The sequence below is a fragment of the Mastigoproctus giganteus genome, chromosome 7 (genome assembly GCF_048544385.1).
Source record: "Mastigoproctus giganteus isolate SK-2022 chromosome 7, ASM4854438v1, whole genome shotgun sequence".
NCBI classification, from domain to species: domain Eukaryota; kingdom Metazoa; phylum Arthropoda; class Arachnida; order Uropygi; family Thelyphonidae; genus Mastigoproctus; species Mastigoproctus giganteus.
Window position 1 is genome coordinate 142,333,934 of NC_143581.1, and position 23,219 is coordinate 142,357,152.

The 23,219-nt window shown below is 35.0% G+C and overlaps 1 protein-coding gene across 1 annotated transcript in view; it reads left to right on the top strand.

Annotated features, from left to right (window-relative positions):
- The window catches only part of LOC150083237 (tudor domain-containing protein 1-like), a 657,806-nt gene that overhangs the window by 449,179 nt on the left and 185,408 nt on the right, over nucleotides 1-23,219 (top strand). Inside the window, exon 18 of the mRNA XM_090378447.1 lies at nucleotides 11,451-11,841. Coding sequence (XP_090234573.1) covers nucleotides 11,451-11,841 — 391 coding nt within the window. The remainder of the gene's footprint in view (nucleotides 1-11,450; nucleotides 11,842-23,219) is intronic.

Below are 23,219 nucleotides of genomic sequence, written 5' to 3' on the forward strand. Positions count from 1 at the left end.
AGGAATTTTTCTAGCAGGGATAAGGAGGTGATTATTCCCTTGTATAAGGCAATGGTTAGGCCACATCTTGAGTACTGTGTACAGGTCTGGAGGCCTCATTTCAAGAAGGATGTAGAACTGCTGGAACGGGTACAGAGAAGGGCAACAAGATTAGTAAATGGAACAAAGGGTTTCTCTTACGAAGAAAGGCTTAAGTTTTGCAAATTACAGAGTCTGGAGACTAGGCACCGGCGAGGTGATCTGATAGAGGTGTATAAGGCTTTGAATGGTTTGAGCATGCTCAATGCCAATGGGATTCTTCATCTTTCTCAGAATAATCACCTCAGAGGGCATAAATTCAAATTGAGGAAGGACGGATGTCGGATAGATGTGCGGAAATTTGCCTTTGGCCAGCGGGTGGTTGGTTGGTGGAACCGACTTCCATCACTTGTTGTTGAAGTTGATAGCCTAAACAAATTTAAAGCTCAACTGGACAGGTATTTCGAATGAACGGAGGGGTGAAATGGGAGAGGTTTTTTTTTTTTTTTTTTGGCTGATGCTGAATAAGCTTGCTTTCTTGCATCATATGCCTCTACTAATGCTAATGCTAATGCGTATTAAATCTAAGGCATTGCATCTAGTGGATATGCGTGGCAAGTGCAAGTTGAGTCGGTTTGGTGTGATATAACCACTGGGAAAACAAAATTGAGAGTAGGAGTACGTTCTAGATTGTGATGAGTATACCAAATAGCTATACAGAGAAATAGTGAGCCAGCAAATCACAATGTGTCATAATGGTGGATTTTAACTTTCCATTTTTTGACTGGAATTTGTGGATTGGCTACTAAACACACTATCAAGTCTTTTGTAGATTTCTTGGATGACTGTTTTCTACAGCAGCATGCTAGAGAGGCAACAAGAGGACCCACTGCTCTTAATCTAGTTTTCATCAGAGATTCTTCATGCATTAAGAATCTGCAGGTAAATAGCCCACTGGGTGGCAGCAATCACTGTGTTTTAACATGGGATTTAATTAACAACATAACATTTATCAATGGTTATGACTTCTACTTTTGAAGAGCTTTTGTTTTCGTAAGGGTGATAACAGATGTCTCAGACAGTTTTAAAATTCTGTGCAGTGGGACCAACTGATGATGTAACCAGCAAAAAATTCTAAATTGGAAGTATTCAGAGAAATAAACAAAGAAGCTTGTAGGCTTTTCATACCAGTGAAGAAACTGTTCAACTCTTAGACCTAAATTGGTGTCAGATGAACTATTGAGACACTTGCAGAGAAGAAAAGTGGATGGGATGCATATAAATTATCAGGTAATACAGAAGCTTATGTTAGATATAAATTAGTCTGTAATCAAGTCACAAAAGGAGGTTAGGCAAGTTAGTGTTGAAAGGCAGTTAGTCCTGAAAGTTGTGAAAAATTATAATAGAAAATGTCAAACAGAATATAAACATTCAAGGACAGTACCTCTACTTAGAATAAAACATTTCGACTATTTCAAACCTAAAATAGTAAATGTTATAAAATATGAATATATTAAAATAAAATTAATTTTGATGAAAAGGAATCAAGGATATATAATTTAGAATATGTTGAAAATAACTGTTGAAATAAAAGCAGCAAAGTAACATCAAACAAATATCTGAAATATTGAAGGCACATTCACACGCTAACATAAAAATATACAACCATAACAGAACTTGAAAGATCACAAGAAATCATAAAGGTTAATGAGGTGCGAAACACACTAAATTGAACACTAAAACGTAGCAATGTAAACTTCACACACAAAATTACATTTACAAACATTTTAATTGCATTTTGCATAGTAGAAAACACATTAAATTTGGTTAATGTGAAATTTAAACATCAAAAGAAGTAATTTTTATTACAGACATGGGGCAATTCAGGTTTGATAACTTTAATGGGGGGGGGGAATGTACAAATTGGATTATTAGAAATGGCAAGCACAGTAAAATGGATGACATCTATAAACTAAACTACAATGGCCCTTTTTAGAAGTCTGGAGTGAAAACAATGCAAACAATGTTCTTGTCAACACTGCCAAACAAATTTGAGCTCATAAATGGGGGTCACTTGAAATGCTATGTGTATGGCAGTCACTTTCATCTTGTGACTACTGGAGTAGATGAAACCAGTGCCAGATTACATAATAGGCACAGTAGGCATGTGCCTAAGGATCCCCACTCCAGTCTTCAGAAAAAAAAATTATGAATAACAATAACAAAAGAAAAAAAAATTATGTATAACAAAAGAAAAAAAAATGTAACAATAAGTTTTAAAACATTTAGCTTTCTTATTCTAAAGAAAGAAAAAAAAAATTAAAATCCAGTTAATACAATAATCTCATGCATATGTGTATTTTTATACATCCATTGTCTGACCTAACCGGCACCTCCATAGCCAGATGGGAAGGAGCAGCAGTGCGTAGCACACGCTTCTTGATTAGACCGGGGTTCGAGCCTGTCACCACCAAATACGGAGGATGCAGAAAGGTCAGGGAATGACCACCGCATATCCCGGAGCAATATGGCCTTAGTTGCTAATGCTCCTTAAAAAAAAAAAAAAAACCAACCAATCTGACCTAACCAGTAGACTTATTTGGCCAATTCACCTACATGTTTGACTTTCGTTACAGTTTTGTGGTAAACTGCAAGGATGTACAGTTCAGTTAGTCTTTGTACTGATTTCATCAGTACCATTGTATTGTAAAAAAATTAAAATCCACTTAATGCAAATAATGTCATGTGTATGGGTATTTTTAATATCCGTTGTCTGACCTAACCAGTAGACTTATTTGGTCTCTACACTACTTGTCCATTGCACCTTCATGTTTGACTTATATTACAGATAAACTGCAAGGATCTACAGTTCACCAGTCTTCATTGTACTGTGACTGGGGTAAAAGGTGTTAGCTGTTGGGAGATATCATAAATGTGCATGTTTCATTTCTTTTCTTTATTAGTGATTCCTTCCATATTCATTAGTAAGTAGTTGTTTTTTATTTTTGACACAAATTTCGGTTTGTGGTTAGGAAGTTTGAGAATGAGAATAAGGTTAATAGTAAGCTTATATTTGTGTAAATAAAGTGAATTATAACCTTTTATTTTATTTTTATTTTTATTTTAGTTTTAGTTATTGTATACCCATGATTTACACAAATTTTAATTACATTTTTTGTATTTTATTCATTTGTTTATGCTTCAGATATAGTCCAGTTCAAAATGAAATAGAATTATCTTGTCGATTCTGAAAATAGGAAAATCTGTGCCAAGAAGTTGAATGAATTTCCTAAAGGAATATTATCACTAACACTAAATAAGTTTGGGATTTGAACTACATCAACTACCAGCAACAGGCACAATGACTATTACATTTGAAGTGGAAACTGACATTGTTGAGCAGTGTAGTGAAGACAACACAATTACTGAAAAGCCACATGATAATATGTTTTACAAGGAGGTACAAAAACACAAGTGAGGAGGTCATTACATATATCATTCAAAGGGGCCATATTTCCAAAACACTAATTTTGATTATAAAGACTTTGTGAAATTTCCGTCTTGATTTTGTGGTTCTAAACAGGTGGTGCCTTTCTGAGTAAGTGTTAAAGTGGAAAGTGCTCAGTGGAGAAGAAGTTGATCATTACTTTTCTTGCAAAAAACCAAATTGTTGTTATATTGTGGATTTGGAATTATTCTCTTTGTATTCTCACCAGTTTATTAATGGATTCACTCGATAGAATTCTAAATCCATGCTTGTCTGTCATCTGATGAAAATAGTCTTTGCCATTCTGAATCTTGTCATGTTTGGTTAAATCATTCAAAGAAGAGAGACTTGGAAACTACATACAGTAAAACTTATGAGCAGAAACATTGGTGCTGTTAGCATTTGCTATAATATCTTATTGATGATGTTATCTTAATGATTATTTCTTGCACTAAACGTAATAAAAGGGCAGAACAAGATTATTCAGTAATGTTTTCTACCTTGGAATACTAGAATCATATTTTGCTGACGATTAGCATTGATGGAAAAATATGATTTCTGGTAGCACACCCACATGCATATATGAATATGGGAATTGTAGACATGGTCACATGTCTATCTGTCTTCAAACATTTGTGAAGGATTCATTTGTTTGTTATATGATTTCAGACATGAAATTTAATTTCTTTACCAATGTAAAGAAGTCTAAATACTTTGGTATCATTCACTATCCTTTACAACATGTAGAACAACTAACTTTAATCTGTGGAAAAATACGGTCATACTTTTCCTGACAGTTTATCTGCTGTGGAGAAATTCTTCATGTTCATACCTTTGTCCTCTTATAAAGAGGAAGAATTGGCAAGTGTTATTTAATACCTATGAGTATTTATCTGATTGTGGCTTTTAACTTGAAAATTATTACTTTCAGAGCTGTGACAATTTTGATAATATGTTAGGAAATTACTGAGGAGTGCAAAGCAGAATTAAGGAGTAGAATCTTCTAACAGAATACTTAATTTGTATTGCTCGCTCATCCACTCACTATTTGTGTGTAAGCTTTGTTCAGAAAGTGTATACATTTATGGAGATGTATACAGATGGAATGTCCTGGTTAATACCTTTGTACCACAATCGAAATGGGTTGCTGTCTGACATAGAATGGTCAGACAGCAACATGTCGCTGTCTGATATTTCATTAAAAGGGTGCCATATAAGAGTAATAGTTATCTTTATTAATGATTGCCCTAAGACAGCACCCTCTTCATGAAAAATTCATCAAAAATGGTTCTCATATATTGAGCAATTGGTGGAAAAAATAATAAATTAAAATATGCTGAAATGAATATTTTGAAATGGTGATAAGATTTGCATTGGTATCTGCACTGTGAAATGTTTTTGATAGAACAGTTTGTTTCTCATTAAAATGCCCTTAGGCAGTAGTTTATCATTAAGAGAGTTCTCAAGAAGTTCAGAATCTCAAAATCATAATCACTCTGTTACAAATGATGCAATTATAATACAGTATGTAAAGCCTAGTGCATGACCTCAAAAATGACTTGACCTGCTTTTTTTTTTTTTTTTTTTTTTTACATTTTATTTTGACAGGATTATTGTACTGTGCTATTTCATAAGATTTTATTTTAGAAATAAACAAGGAGTTATCTTTTACTCAGTCAGTAGGATTTCTTCTTTACAAATTCTCCTTATGCGAATAAATTACAAAATGATATGTTAAAACAAGATTACATAATTTAACCCTCTTATTGTGTTCAGGTCAATATGATCTGGTCGCCTTCTTTTAATGCCAATAAATCCTATATTTATTTAAATATTTTGATGCCACTCTATGACTTTTACTAATTTACTTTAATAATGGTGTACCTAGATTGACAAAAAAATTTTAGTTTTTTTTATAAATGTAATTGTTACACTTATTGTGCTCAGCTCAATATGACCCGACGATCAGTTTTGTTAAAATTTAAGGAACGAGAAGCAAATTATTATCATAAATGATTGTATTTTATTAGTTTTGTTTTATTTTCATAGAAATAACTTACATTACCACGTTTTTTGAACAAGCTTCAACATGTGCATTATGTGCGTGCAGTGAATGACAAGTTGATGCCTGTTGAGGGCTTGTTGGTGTCTTCTTGCATATATCTGCCAGTGTGCACTTGTGTGTCAGTTTCTTGGTAAACATAAAGATTGGTGCTACTCTGACAACAGTAGGAAGAAATTGTAAAAGTCTAAGAAATTGATGTGTACTAAGAGATTGTTGGTGCCAGTGAAATTGAGAATCTTTTGTATGCTTCTTATGGTAATGATAGTACTTCTGAAGCAGAGGACCATTTGTCTGAAGCAGAGGTGCACAGTGAATCGGATGATGAAGAAGTGGAACCTACGATTTCAGATGAAGCTGTTGTGGCTAATTATGTAACCTCGAAAAATGTGGTATATTTGAAATAATGTGGAACTAATCAACAAAGAAAATTTTTGTCAGAAAATATTATTACATTGAATCCTGGACGAACAAGGTACACTACATCTAGAATATATGATATAAAATCCTCCTACTGCTTATTTTTTATGCCAAAAATTGTAACCTTAATTTTGAAGATATCAAATTTAGAAGAAAAAAGAATTTATGGTGAAAAGTTGCAAGAACTAACAGTAGTTGAATTAGAAACATATTTTGGCATACTGCTTTTAGCCGGAGTGTATAAATCTCATGGGGAGGCAACCTCCAGCCTATGGGATGGAAATGCAGGCTATCCTATATTCAGGGCAATGATGCCCTTACAATGATTCCATGTAATTTCACGAATGATTTGTTTTGACGATAAAGGAATCTGATCACAATGGTGCCAAACTGATAAATTAGCTGCAATATGGGACTTGTGGGATGAATGGGTTGCAGTTCTATGTATGGTCTATAAGGCTAATGAAAATGTAAGAGTAGATGAGCAACTGGTACCTTTTAGAGGCCGTTGCCCAGTTGGGCAGTATAACAAGCCAGCCAAATACGGAATCAAGATTTGGACTTTATGTGAGTCTGTAAACGCTTGTGCATATAACATTGCAAGTATACCTCGGGGAAAAAAAAAGGTGAACCTCCAGAAAAAGGCCAAGGTAAGAGTTGGTGCTAGACCTTACTTTTGGTCTAAAAGGGCAAAACGTAATGTGTAATAATTTTTTTTTTACATTTTACGAACTGGGACAGTTCTATTGAAAAGAAATGTTACCATGCTTGGCACTATTCAAAAAACAAGCCTGAACTGCCAGCCAAATTGGTCTTCAACAGGAAGTCAGTCCTTTCTTCAAAGTTCTACTTCAGTAATAACACAACGGTAGTTTCTTATATTCCGAAACAGAATAAAAATGTGACACTCATGAGCACCTTCCACCACGATTCCAGTGTGTGTGATAAAAATCATAAAAAGCTGTTTATGATTTTAGATTACAATAAAACCAAAGGTGCTGTAGATACTTTAGACAAGGTTATGTTATAACCAACTTGTCTAACACATTAGACAAGTTGGTTATAACATACACATGCAGATGACAAACTAAAAGATGACCAATGTCTATCTTTTATAATATGTATGTTTCTGCTTACAATGCCTATGTTCTGTGGTGCGAAGTAAATCCAACCTGGAATGCTGGCAAACTTACAAAACATAGACTATTTCTTGAAAAACTGTAATTCTTTGATTGCTCCCTTACTGCAAGAAGGAAAACACCTTCAAAGTATTCCTGCTGCTGAAATGGTTAGAAGGGCACGGCCATCGACGAGCACTGCCAAAGCAAGGGAACAGTCGACCAAAAATAAGTTGTAAAAGATGTAATTTTTGTCCCTCTTCAAAGGCAAGAAAACCAATATACTACGTTGTAATTGCTCAAAATACGTATGTAAAGCTCATGTATATTACTACTGCCAAGATTGTAAAAAACTAAACGTATGATATAACTACTATGTTTTTCAGATGTACATAGCAATTGTTTATCCATTACTGCAGTTCATAAACAAACCTGTGGTAAAAAAATGCTACATATATTCTTATTTTTATCTTTTTACTGCCATATTAATTTAACACCAATAAAACGATAAAATAAAACCCATAGACGCTTGGGTCATATTGACCCGAACACAATAAGCATAACCAAAACGCGAACACAATAGGAGGGTTAAAATAATTTAAAACTCATGTGTTCCTCACTATTGAAGGAACACATGAGTTTTCATCCCCCTCCCCAATGCAACCTTTAGTGAAGGAAGACATTTTTTTCATCAATGCAAATTTGAAATATGAATGAAGTACTATTAAAATGAGATAAAAGTCCACTAAATATAAAAGATAAAAATTCCTCCCTCTTAAGGGAAGAATTTTTTGTGGATTTTAAATTCATTGTTTTATCATACTAAATATAAAAGATAAAAATCCACTAAAAATTCATTGTTTTATCATACTTTTATCTCATTTTAATAGTACTTCATTCATATTTCAAATCTGCGTTTATGACAAAATATCTTCCTTCACAAAAGGTTGCATGGGGGGGAGGGGTTGATATTTCTGGGATCGTGTTGGGGTTCACAGCTGTGATCCTGGGGTGTTGGATGCCCGTGTGTCAATAGTGAAGAACACATTATGAGTTTTAAATTATGTAATCTTGTTTTATCGTATCATTTTGTAATTTATTCGCATAAAGAGAATTGGTAAAGAAAAAATCCTACTGATTGAATAAAAGGTAACTCCTTGTTTATTTCTAAAATATTAATAGAACGTAGGAAAAATTGAGCATATGTAAGCTCATTTATGTAGTACAAGATTTTATATAATCAATTATCAATTACTGATGTCAGTAAATGTTGTTGTAAACTGCAGTAACAAGCTTTTTATGAAGCTTTGTTTTCATGTTTTCTACAAAATGTTAATCTATCACAATTTTTGGACCTTAATTTTCATCAAAGAAATAGCTCATAAAAAAATACAAAAAATAAAAAATGTTGAAAGAGGTCAGTAGCTTACTTGTATGTGGCAAGTACAGTAATATATTATTTAATACTAAATCAAATTAATTTGTTGAGTCAACATTTTGTTCTATAGTATTTATTTACATATCATATTTAATCTATTTTCATGTAAATATAAACAGAATTCTTTTATCTACGAGAAATTATATCCCAACAAAAAGTTACGTTGCATAACACAATACCCTTCTGAATTATATGAGTTGTACTGTTAAATAAGTTGACTGTTGCAATAAAATAAATATAATGAAATATTTAATTCCTTACAACTTATTCCCTTCAAAACAATTGTCTTGGGCTTGTATACAAGCACAGAAACATTTCTGGAAATCATCTTCTGTAAACCCTTTTCATATTTCAGTTATTTTATTTATTTGTTTTTTTCCCCTGAATATCCTCAGTGGATTGAAAATGGGTTCTCTTAAGTAGACTTTTCTGCTGAATTAATAGAAAAAGTCTAACAGTCCTAGATCTGATGAGTAGCGTGCACACGGGGATTTTTTTTTTTTTTTTTTTTTTGCCATGAACTGGTGAACTGAGAGCATGTTGTGTTGCTGGAGCATCGAACCATTCTTCCAAAATTCAGATTTCTTCCCTCAAATTTTTTCACACACTTTATATGAACTTAAATGTAATATGTTTGACTGCAGTCTGATTTGCAGGACATATTCGGCCATAATTTCATTAATATCAAAGAATGCAAGAAGCATGGTTTTCATGTTTGATTTTGACATTCCTTTCTTTCTTCTTCTTCTTCTTCTTCTTATTATTATTATTTTTGGAAGGGGGGGCATTGTTTTGTCTTCCGTTGAATTGGTTGTCTTTTTGTTTCTGAGTTGTACTGGAACAGTCAACTTTTATCACAAGTAGTGACAGTACTTAGAAAGTCTGGATCTTCTTCAATTTTTTTCAAAACAACTTCACAAACTTGGAGTCTTTTCATTCTTTGATCTTCATTCAAATTTTTTTTTTTTGGCACCATCTTTGCACACTTTTCTCATGCCCAAATTTTTGGTTAAAATTTGTCCAACTGTTTGTCCATATTGAGATCTGATGCAAATTCTAATGCTTAACCTATGATCACCTCTAATCAGTGTCTTTACCCAGATTAGAGGTAAAAGTTGTCAGTTATATACTCTCTCTTCCTTTTAAAAATATTTTATGCCATTCAAACATACAAGTTCTTGACATGATACCTTCCCTATAAACTTGATGCACCAACTCATAACTTCCAGTTCTTGTTTTCTTTAGTTTTGTTAAAAAATTAAATTGATTTGTTGTTCGATTATTTTCTCTGTCATTTTTCCAGGAAACTGCAAAAACACAAGGTAATGAAAACCTGTCTTGCTACAAAGCTTATGAGCATGCTGGAATGTGCTTTGACAGGCAACTATAGAAAGTTTCATGGTTAACTGCTGTGCCTTTGTTTTACAAGTGGTGCTTGATACATTGTGTGTGTGTGTGTGTGTGTGTGTGTGTGTGTGTGTGTGTGTGTGTGTGTGTGTGTGTGTGTGTGTGTGTGTGTGTGTGTGTGTGTGTGTGTGCAGTCTTTATTTAATAGCTATCCTTATATAACTCCTCCACTGTAGAAAGTTTCAGTGTATTTGAGATTAAAAATATCTTTTTATGCAATTATTCCTTTCAGAATCATAGTACATCTTATGGGCCAGAAACTATAGTATCTTAATACAATGTTTGATCAAAAAGTTTAGAGTTTACATGCTAATCTAGTATAAAGCTACTTTGAATCAAATATTTTTTTTATTTGTCTTGTGTACTGAAAATTATTAAATCTGAGAAATATGCAAATTTTGTTGCCAACTTGGAAATTCAACCATAAAAACACATAGGATGGGAACACAAAACAGTTTTCTGAAACTTGCTATGATTAAAAAAAAAAAAAAAAAAAAAAATTAAGTGGTTTCAAAGGTTTAGTGAAAGAAATTTTTCACTCGTAAATAAAAATGTAGTCATCTGTCAACATCCTAACTTTATTAAAAAGTCTGCAATATCATCATTTGATTGGATCAATAACAGACCATTTGAGAAATCATGAGGAGTCATCACTTTTGACTATATATTTGGCATGTGATGAGTGAGCTCCAAGTCAAATACAGCATCGTCTTTCATTTCAGTTATTTGATCAGTTGACCCTATGTGTGTTGGAGCCTATGTTTTCAACAAATTTTAAAACAGGTCTTGCTTTGACCTAGAAACTAAGATTCAATGCTCTGAATCAAAAATATTATAACCAAGGCTAAAAAAAGTGCATAAGCAAAATTACACATGAAGGTTATACTGATTGCTTTTTTTTTTTTTTTTGTTTATTTGTTTTGTTCATACTGAGTGGATGGTTTTTATCAGAATTTATTCTGTAAGATGTTACTGTTAATACAGTAAGATATTTTAAGATGTAAGATCTACTAAGATGTTTTAAAATGATTGAGAGATGTACATTTCCTTATATGACCTGAAAAATGGCAAAATGGTTCAGTCTTTCATCATAACAATTAACTGCATTATACATGACTTACAGTTTGGCAATTCATTTTAGTCAATTCAAGAAATACAATCAAATACAATGCACCATCTGAAAGCATTAACAAATGAAGACCTCCAAAAGTGTTATGATTAGTGGAGTAGGTATGATGAAAAAAAAAAAAAGTGTGGTTTATAGAAGGAGATTATATCGAATATTAACTATGTAAACATTTCTGATTGAATGTTTTTTTTTTTGCGATATTCATTACACCTTTTGATTAAACCTTGTATTTAAAATTGTTCTTACTACTTGATCATTATGCCATTACTTTTTTGTGACTTAAGTTCATTTGTTTTTTATATATGTCATGCAGCATAAGTGTTGTATTTCTTATTTTATTATGACTTATTTGTATACTATTTTAATTGTAGGCCCAAAGCAGGGGAACTAGTATTAGCATATTCTCCAGAGTTCAGTAATTGGTATCGTGGATATGTCAGACAAGTTGATGGTTCTGATTACTTAGTTCGTTTCATTGATTATGGAAATGAAGAAACAATTCAGAAAGTAGATTTTTTGTTCAATGACTTCATTTCCATCCCTTCTCCAGCTGTATTCTGTACATTAAAAACTGAGTTGCTAACAGTCATCCAAACTGTGCAAGATTTGGTTTTGAAGGGACACAAATTTCAAGCAACTGTTTCCATGTTAATGCCTGGCAGGGTTTATTTAGAACTCAAAAATGAGAAATTTGAAGCTTCTTTGTTTGGTGTTCCTTGGTATTATGATATTAAGACTATTTCATCATCCTTAGAAATACAGGTATGAAAATGAATTGTTTTTAAAATTTTATTACTTTTCAGCCTTAGTTTAATTTTAGTTATCTAGAGTATATGAATTTACATATTTAAATAAGTATTATTGATATAATTTTATTATAATTGTGTAGAAAATTAAAATTATTTACTAATTAGAGAAGAATACTAATTGTATATCTGTTATAAATTGCACTGGTTAACAAATTTTCAATGTTTTTGTTTCTTTGATGAATTTGATCATGTCATAACTATGATCATGTTCATAGTTATAGCAAAAAAAATTTCTTATATTAAAAATATTGTTTTGCTCAAGTTTTGAAAATATCTGCTACATCTTATATTCTGTAAAGTATGCTTCGTAGGCCTAAAGTGGGATAAATAAAGAACATGCACCATACTGTTTTAGTATATCTTATTTTGAAAAACTTGTTACATCATTAAAATTAAAATATTAAGAATTGATACATTTTTAATTATTGAAAAAAATAGATTAAATTCCATTGATCAGAAAAATACATAATCTCTTGATTCACATTTTATGCTTCTTCTTTGCCTGTTGTTTGTACCCCATATCTGGCATCTCTTGTCACAGTCCAGCAATAGTCAGCTATTATTTCTGAGTTCCATTTGCCTTGGTATTGCTTTTCCATCACTGAAATGTCCTGATGGAATTCCTTGCCATGCTCATCACATAACATGCCACAGTTGTCCAGGAAAAAATCCATATGGGACTGAAGAAAGTATATTTTAATGACATGTTGCAGCCTAATTTATAGTATGATGACAGAAGGTTTCTCACAAGCTGTTTATAGTTATCTGCTTTGTTGGCTACCAGTTTGAAAGTGTTCCAGGCCTTTTTCTCATTACTTTGGAGGATCTGGTCAAAGTGTTTATCCTTGAGAAGATGACATATCTGGGGGCCAATTAATATGCCTTTCTTTATTCTGGCCTCACTAAGTTTTGGAAATTTTTCCTTTATGTATTTGAAAGCTGTTCCATCTTGATCCATGATCTTAAACTGTTTCATAAGTCCCAATTTTATCGGTAGGGATTGAGGTAACAGGATTTTGCTTGGCTCAACTAATGGACTGCAATGGATGTTTTTTTATCCTTAGATCAAGTGATTAGAAGATGGTACCATTCACAAAGAAAGAGCCAAAATTTTGTGTTCCATGCTGCATTCCTGACAAGTTGGTAATAACTTTTAAATCACCACAAATCTGCCCCTTGTACCTTGGTACAAGGGGCAGATTTGTTACCCCTTGGTACCCCTTGTAGTTGATGGATTCAACAGAAACTTAATGTTGTATGATTTTTTCATATAAACTGTTTAGCCTATTGTAATTGATGGTAGTTCATTGCCATTATATAGTAGTATTGCTTTTAAACTCAATTTTGGAGAATCTATGAAGAGTCTCCACTCTTGAGGGTAATGATCACTATATTAAAGGAGACCATTAAACCATTGATATCGGGGCAGTCGAGAAGGTTATTTTCTATTTCAAAAAACTGGGTTAAATCCTTTTGATGGAACCAGTATACAGACACTCTAACATTATCTTGAAGGAGATTCCACTTTTGCAGTCTTCAGCCTAAAAGTTCTGCCTTATTTTTTGATAAATCAAGATCTCTGGTAAGATCATGTAATTTATTTTGCATAATTTTATGTGGCTCTGCAGAGGAGAAATAAAATTGGAATCTGTTGATGTGGAGGGTGCAGGTGATTTATCTCGGCCCTCACCTGATTCCTCATTGGGTTCTAAAACATTTAGCTGGTAGCTCGCAAACAGAAAGTCCTTCTCTGTGGGATACTGATTGAAAGCAGTTGATATAGTTTAAGATCCACTTTTTCTTGGAAATCCCCTGCTGAAGAGATGGTACCACTCAAAAATAACAGTCCATTATATGATCTGAAGTATTTCTCCATATCAGAGGCATGGCAAAAGGCACTGAGCAGCCTTTTTGATTTATCCAGCTGCAGAAAATAGAAGCACAAGTATTGTAGAAACTGAGGCACCTTTGTATTGGTTTCCAATCTTGCAGTCAAAATGTCAGTTGTATGCTTTTTTTTTTCAATATCGGTGTAAAGGCACACTTCTGCCATGCAAATCTCACTTCACCACCAACATAACAGGAATTATCCACACTATTTACACACGCGGCATATTGAAATTTTAAGTTTTTGCTCAGCTGAAAACAAGTGTTGCACGGACAGGTGCCTGGCTCAGACTGATTGGCATGTCTAGACATGAAATAGTGCGATTCAGCAAATGGCTGTATGGTTGCCACATAATCTGTACCTCAGGGCCAAATTTCCCTGAAAATCAAACAAAAACGTGCTGAAGTGACACGTATGGTATTGTCAAAATTATAGCAAAAAATCCATTTTAACTGTCATTTGTATTTAGCACATTAATATTAGTAAAAATTGACTAATTTTATTACTGAGACATTTTGGCTGTTCACCAGTGGCCACAGAAAAATTTTCTATACTTTCCTTACACAAAAATTATTTCCTGATGTGAATTGATTTGCAATTTCTCAAAATTTAACATAATTTTTTTTTTTTTTTTTAATATAGCTGCCTGAATTCACCTAACTGCACTCTACTCTTGATTAGATTGTGGTGATTAAGCATATAGTAGTAGAGGCATGTGCTATCAACTTCCACAACGACAGATGGAAGTTTGTTCTAGCAATCAATTACCCACTGGCTAAAGGCAAATTTGCACACATCTATTCTATAACTGTCTTTCCTCAATATGAATTTATGCCCCTTAGGTTTGTAAACTGTGCAAGACAGAATCCCATCAGAATTGAGCCTGTTCAACCCATTCAAGGCCTTATACACCTCAAACTGATCACCTCGCAGGTGCCTAGTCTCCAGATGATACAATTTGCATAACCTAAGCCTTTCTTCATAAGAACACCCTTTTGTTACCTTCTCCAATCTTGTTGCCTTTCTCTGTATTTGCTCAAGCAACTCTACATCCTTCCTAAAATGAGGACTCCAGACCTGTATGCAGGTCTGGAAGCCTCATTGTATAAAGGCCGTTGTATAAGGCAGTGGTCAGTTCACTCAAGGCGTGACCTGACCATTGCCTTATACAAAGGGGGCCTTGAATGCCAAGCATTCCTTGGCCAAGTGATTCTAATGCAATTCTGAAAGCGTTTTCTAAAACAGCATTTAAGCAAACAGTTTCTATTTATAGTTTCAAACACCGTTTTCTTGATTTCTATATTAGAGTAGCTCTGTTGCACTACAAGAAGTAGGCAGAAGCCCAGAAAGGAAAATCATCTTTCTGTTTCCTTTTCTATTAATAATAACTTACTAACTCAGCCCCTTGGTCCTCATGGCACTGTTCCTGCCTCCCCGTGGTGGGGCCAGAAACCTGGGTAGTAAAGCAAACCCCCAGGGCCAAAAAGAGCAAAATATAGATTTCAACAACTTTCCACCGATTCAGACAGCAAATCCAAATTCAATGGATTTGCACCAACCCGATGATGATGATGCAACCAACAGAAAGAGACTGAAGAAGGACGCTTCCAGAGCAGAACATCCACGTTTCCTGATCTTCCATTCTTTAACGAATCAGGCCTTAGGCAATCCAGACTTCAGCCAAAAAATCCCATCTGAATTTCAGAACCAAATCCTTTCTATCGTACAATCAACCACTCACTATGCTGGAACGTCAAGAGGCTCTATCCCCTGCAAAGAACAAATATTAAGAATGCATTTATCCAAAATAAACATCTCGTCATGGCATGTCTCGATATAGAGAAAGCCTTTGATATCACTTGGCATTTCGGTATCCTGAGAGATCTTCATACCCTGGATCTGAGACGTCACTTACCTTACTTCATACAGAATTTCCTACAGCAGAGGACCTTTCAAGTTTGCTATCGGCTAGTCTTTTCCAAAACATATATACAAGGAGTCCCTTAGGGTTCTGTTCTTAGTGCAACCTTGTTTGCATTAAGAATAAATCAGATGACCAAAATTATTTCCAATACAGTGAATTCATACCTTTATGCTGATGGCCTGACTGTCTCTTGCAGTTTGCAAAACCTGAGCTTTATTGAGATGCAACTGCAAAAATCAATTAATAATATTGAACTATGGATGGCACAGCATGGTTACCAACTGTCTTAACAGAAATCAAGTGTCATTCATTTTTGTAACAAATGAAAAATGCACCCAGATCCGTTTTGCAGTGTTCATCTTCTTGGTGTGATTTTTGATAATAAATTAAACTATTCAGAACACATCAAACATCTACGGACTGTTTGCCAGAAAAAAATTAACTTACTAAGAGTTCTCTTCTACATCATAGGGTGCAGATCGTTACACCTTACTTCACTTGTATAGAGCCATAATCAGATCTTGCCTTGATTATGATGTCCCGGTGTATGATTCTGCTAGTGAAAGCTTGCTAGCACGGCTTGCCCCTATTCAACGTTCTGCCCTCAGGATCCTCAGGATTGCTGTAGGTGCTTATAGAACATCGCCAGTACAAAGTTATTATATTTTAAGCCCATGAACTTCCCCTCAGACTCAGGAGAAAGATGTTACTCCTGAACTATGTGGCCAAAATTCAAAGTCTAACTACTCACTCCATTAGGCCAATACTTAATGATCCACAGTTCTCAATGCACTACAGAAATAAACCTAGAGCAGTTTAAACCTACTGGCATCAAATTGCAGGCATTATCACAAACCTGGAATATACGTCTTGACAAAGTCCTCCAAAATTCAAACAGTACAGATCCTCCATGGACTTCTATTAAAGCATCCTGTTACAGCTATTTTCTAAACTGGGGAAAACACTCTCTTGCAAATATCAATTTACAGCAATTCCATACACGAAATTATCCACATTTTACAAAAGTATACACTGGTGGATCAAAGCCTGAAAGTGAAGTCGGGGCTGAAGTCGGGGCTGCAGCCGTCTTTCCCTATAACACCATCTCTGTTTCCCTGCCCACTGAATGCAGCAGTTATACAGCAGAATTATGTGCCATCAAGCTTACCTTAGAAAATATCCTCCCTCTGTCCATCCAAAAAAGTGTAATATATACAGACTCACAGAGTGAACTTTTAACCTTGCAAAATTCCTCCTCGCCAACACATACTGTAATAACAACAATAAAAACTCAGCTGATGCATATCCACGAACACCAACAAGTAGTTATCTTTTGTTGGATCCCAGGACACACTGGGGTATCAGGGAATGAAAAAACAGATTAAAAATCATCCAACATAGCATCGACAGATTACTATGTTCCATATATTGACTACAGATCCTATATAATACATATATGTAAGGAACAGTGGACACTTCTATAGCAAGCTCAACTGCAGAACAAGCTCCTTCAAATAAAATCTGAACCACAGTTATGGGCTTCAGTTTCCGTGTAAACAGAAAGGAATAAGTCCTCCTATCCAGAGCGCGAATCGATCACAGTCACCTCACCCATCTTTATCTACTCACAGGAGAGATCCTCCCAAGAGTACACACTGCAACTCTTTTTCTCTCAATCAAACACATTCTTGTTGATTGTATGCTATACACTGATTTCCGAAAAGCCTCATTCAGTATTCTACAAAATCTTCAAGAACCTTTAACAATTTGTCATATTATAGGCAATGATGGAAATCTTCCAGAATTTTTCTGCTTCCTGAAAGGGATACAGCTATGTGATCGCCTCTGACATGATTCTATAATCACCATGTCTGACCTCCATACCATTGATAGGGCCAATAAGGCCCTAGTAGCCCTTGCACCAGAAATAACAATAACAGTACCAATACTAATATACAAAGGGATCATCATCATTCTCCTTTTCCCTACTAGCAAAATTTCTCTATATCATCGAAAATACCCTATGATCTGCTCCGGCTACCTGTCTGCACTGCTTAGAAAATTAATATCTGACTGTACAATTACTCCCAGGTCTTTTTCATTTTCTACCACCCTAAGTGTAGTACCACACAGTTGGTATGTTTCTCTCAGGTTATTTCTACCCATATGCAGTACTTTGCATTTGTCAATGTTAAACTTCAGTTGCCAATTCTCAGCCCATCTGCCCAAATTTTTTGTATCCCTTTTGCAGTAGCACACTGCCATTATTGTTATTAACAACCCTGCCAATCTTTGTATCATCTGCAAACTTTGACATTAAGCTTGATATACCTTCATAAATATCATTGATAAATATACAGCAGGCCCATGTTATAGCGGTTCAGTTTACGCTGATTCGCTATAACGCTGTTCATATATTATAACCCATATCTGACTATAACGCTGTCGCAGATCACTATAATGCTCTTTTACAGATTGCATTTTTGGCATATTTAATGAAATCATTTCATTTGATGGAGTCGATAGCTTGAAAATGAATATTAAAACAGCATTAAAACGTTTCCCACACCGACTTGAGAAATTTTCCCACACTCAGTGAAATTTTCTCGCACACTAAATTAATTGCAGTACAGTAACTTGTTACGTAGTTGCGAGATCAACATTTTAAAAAAATGATCAAGTATATTGCTTGTAATATTTGCGCTATATGCATTTTTCCGAAGTCTAGTCATCACTCAGTACAGTATTAGACATCATGCATAATGGACAGTTTACTTGAACATTGTATCTTATTTAATGCAACCAACGCAGTTACATTTTCGAAGAGTTAATAATGGCGATAAAAAATGAAAAAGCAACAACATCTGGGCGCAGTATGAAGACTACAAATGTAAGAAAAAGACTGAATTTGAAAATTAAATTAGACATTTTGAAGCAAATTGATTCCAGTCAAAGACAAGCGGATGTGTGCCATAATTTAGGACTTCAAGTTTAACTGTAAGAACAATTATAAAAAAAAAATAAAGAATTAATTTTAGCAGTGGGAAAGATAGCTGTTCCACTTGCAAGGAACTAGGGCTAGGCCGTCTATTAGGATTGAATGGAAAGACTTGAACTAATTTTATTGAAGATAATATCTAATGCAGAATTCAGTTAAGTTAAATATTATAAAAAAAAAAAAAAAAGAGAGAGAGAGAGAGAAGAGAGATTAGCCAATATAATGATCTGAAGAAAACTCACCTAAAAAAAAAAAATGTGGAACCATTTGAAACTAGTAAGAGCTGGTTGAATAGATTTAAAATCCAGGGAGAAGCTGCAAGTGCAGATCAAGGAGCCGAAATAAATAATAATTTTAAAAGTTCTTTCAAAAAAGAACTTGTTAAAATTATTGAAGAGGGATATTATGTATTATACTTCTCAACAAGTTTTTAACATAGATGAAGCAGGACTTATGTGGAAACAAATGCCTAAAAGAAGTTTCATATTGAAAGAAGAAAAAAACATGCCAGGTTTCAAAACGGCGAAGGATCGGTTGACTTTATTGTTGGGTTGTAACCCTGCAGGGAATTTAAAATTAATACTCCTTTCAGTTTATTTGGAAGAGGGCCAAAGTTCAACCCAAAATCGACACATTTTTCATGATTAAATTTATCAATTGAATTAAATCAATTTAATTCATGATTTGAATTGGAATTTTAAGTTTAATTTTGATACATAAGTAGTTACCACATGATTATATATGTATGTTTTTTTTTTTTTTTTTTTTGCCTTGGTAGTTGTTGGCGCATCGGCTTCTGTGGCCATATTGCACCTCCCAAGGTTTTTGCAGTACTTTGATCCAAGCCCGAGGCGGGAATCGAACCCGCGACCTTTGGGTTGCCAGGCAGGTACTTTACCCACTCGGCTAGCCCGGTCGGCATATATGTATGTAATGCAGAATATTTTATATGTACAAATATTTGAATATTAAATATTTTGACCAACATTTGTGCATCTTTTCACTACCATTTATTATTGATTAGGAAATATCCTATAGCACCGACCGCAACTTACAAATACGTATGTTACCTTATGGGAATGCGGTGCTCGCTTAGCGTGGATTCACTTAGCGCTCTGTTTTTCCGGAACGAATTATCAGCGTTAAGCGGGGGTCACCTGTACAAAACAACAATGGGTCCAACACGAAACCCTGGAGGACACCACTAATAACATTAGTCCACGAAGAGCAGTGTCCATTGATTTCCACTATCTGTTTTCTCCCACTCAACCATCCTTTTATTTATTGTCGCAACTTACCCTTAATACCATACTGCTCCAATTTGTACAGTAGTTTTCAATACACAACAGTGTCAAAAGCTTTCCTGAAATTCAAGTATATGATATCATAATTATTTTTTGCATCCATTTCCTTTGTCACCACATCACAGTATCCAATAAAATTTGTCAGTCAAGGCTTTACCTTGACAAACTCATCATGTGTCCAAATTATTACTGCTGTCTTGTCTAGATGATCCTGCAATGTATCTTTAACTAGTGACTCCATTATTTCCCCAGGACAGAAGTAAAATTAACTGGTCTATAATTACTCATGTCACCTATAGACCCCCCCCCCTTGTTAAACTGGGGATACATTTGCACATCCCCAGTCTGTGGGGACTTCCACTGGGTCCAAGGATGCTCTCATAATTATGGCTAAGGATTTGTTTACTTCCTTTGCCACCTCTGTTAATATAACTGGATAGATCCCATCCACCCCAGGTGCCTTTCTTTATGTTTAACTTCAATTAGCTGACCGGGCTAGCCGAGTGGGTAAAGTACCTGCCCGGCAACCCAAAGGTCGTGGGTTCGATTCCCGCCTCGGGCTTGGATCAAAGTACTGCAAAAACCTTGGGAGGTGCAATATGGCCACAGAAGCCGATACACCAACAACTACCAAATCAATCAAAAAAACTTCAACAATTTCTCCTCCACTTTGCTCTTAGTTATTACAAAATCATTAAGTACCATGTTACAGTTTGATAAACCTCTGACATTTTCTTCCCTTAATAACTCCTCATGTGTGAATGTAGATGCAAAATCCTCATTCAGATTGTCAGCTATCTGAGCAGGATCATCAACAGTCGAACCATTGATATCAAATGGACCAATCTGATCCATCCTCTTCCTTCTAGAGTTTATGGCGCCTCCACAGCCAGGTGGGCAGGAGCAGCAGTGCGTAGCACATGCTTCTTGATTAGACTGGGGTTCGAGCCCGTGAGCCACCAAATATGGAGAATGCGGAAAAGGTCAGGGAATGACCACCGCATATCTCCGGAGCAATATGGCCTTAGTTGCTAATGCTCCTAAAAACCAAATAACAACAACAACAACTTTCTAGAGTTTATATAACCATAGAAGTCCTTGCTATTTTTCTTCACATCTTTTGCCAGAGATTTCTCGTAATCTGCCTTCGCTTGCCTAACATCCTTTGTGACTTGTTTACAGACTACCTTATCTATCATATGCTTCCGTGTCGCCTCATAATTTATATGCATTCCATGCATTTTTCTTCTCTCCCATGAGTCTAATTACTTCATCTGACATCCTTTTAGGCCTAAACTTTGAACAGTATTTCTTAATCGGTTTGAAAAGCCTAGTATCTTCCATGATTACTTCCTTGATTATTTCCGATTTAGAATTTGCTGCTGGTAACATTATCAGTTGGTACCACTGCATACATTTACCTCAGAGGTTCATACCTAGTGAGTATGGGCTTGGCACACCCAGGGTCCTGAGCTGGATATCATCATTCTTCTCTTTCTTGGTGAGTCCCTTATACTTCTGACTATTGTTTTCTCTCTCTTTCTCTTGATAATTAAAAAAAATTTTTTTTTTTTTGGTTGGTGCAATATAAGCCTCAGGCTTCCTTGCACCACGTGGCTAATCATAATAATAATAATAATTTAAAAACTGTCTGAGACCACTGAGGTCACCTTTACGGAACCAAAAACCATTCCCTTAATCCCTGATGGTAGTAATATATTTAAGTAACTCCCACATCAGTACACTGTGATCACTGCTGATATTCAGATCAAGGGTATTACTCTATCTGGTTGCCTCTCTAATGTGTTGCTAGAGAAAACAGTCATGCAAAAAATCCACAAAAGTCTTGCTAATGTACGAGTGACCAACCCACAAGTTCTAGTCAATATCTGGGAAGTTAAAATCCCCTATTATTAGACAATCTGATTTATTGGCCCACTATTTCTCTGTACAGTTGTTCATTGTATCCATCAGAGTTATTAGGTCTATAACACACTCCTCTCATTTTTTTCTTTTCCCAGTGCTTACATCATTGCTTCACATTGTACTGAGTGTCTATGTCAACTGGATGCACTTCCTTAAATTTTGTGTTTCTTAACTAACAGCATAACCTCTCCTCCCTTCCTATCCTTTCTGTAAATATGCTATTCCCCAAATTTCAATTCTACAGTGTGACACCATGTCTCTGATATCTGAACAATATGTGCCTTTGATGTCTTGGCCAGCACTTCAAATTCATCAAATTTATTTACTATACGTGCAATGAATGTGCAAGTATACATGTTCGTAGTCTTAGATACCCTAATACAGCCCACGTATTTAGTTGTTCATTGATAACTCCCACCAGTCATTGAAAACCTAGCATCCCGCCCGAAAATCTAATATATTGTTTATTGTTTGTTTATTTGGTTTTTAGGAGTATTAGCAACTAAGGCCATATTGCTTGGGGATATGCAGTGGTCATTCCCTGACCGTTCTGCATCCTCCATATTTGGTGGTGACGGGCTCGAATCCCGGTCTAATCAAGAAGCGTGTGCTGCGCACTGCTGCTGCTCCTTCCCACCTGGCTGCGGAGGCACCTATCTAATATATGCAGTGCAAGGATCACTTTCACCTCTGCCAGCAGCTACTGTTAATCTTTTAGTCTGTGAATCCCCCAAAGCTAACAGTTTTCCGATCCATCTAACAGAGCATCGATAGCATCAGAAAATATTCTTGCACCCCTTTCTATTTAAATGTATCCCATTCCTGTAGAAAGCAGTCTCTCCTGTTAACAAGCATGAGCACGCTGAGAAAAATTCTATCCCATTATTCATTCAGATGGTCAGCTATCTGAGCAGATCATCAACAGTCGAACCATTGATATCAAGTGGACCAATCTGATTCATCCCCTTCCTTCTAGAGTTTATATAACCAAAGAATTCCTTGCTGTTTTTCTTAGCAAATCCTTTAACAAAGATTTCTCCTAATCTGCCTTCACTTCCTTAACCTCCTTTGTGACTTGATTACAGACTAGCTTATATCTACCATAGGCTTCTGTGTTGCCTGATAATTATGCCACTCATCCATTTTACTTCTTTGCCAGGAGTCTCATTAGTTTATCTGACATCCGTTTAGGCCTAAACCTCGAACAGTATTTCTCAATGGGTATGAAAAGCCTAGTAGTTTCCATGATTACTTTCTTGAATGCTTCCCATTTAGAATTTGCTGTTGGTAA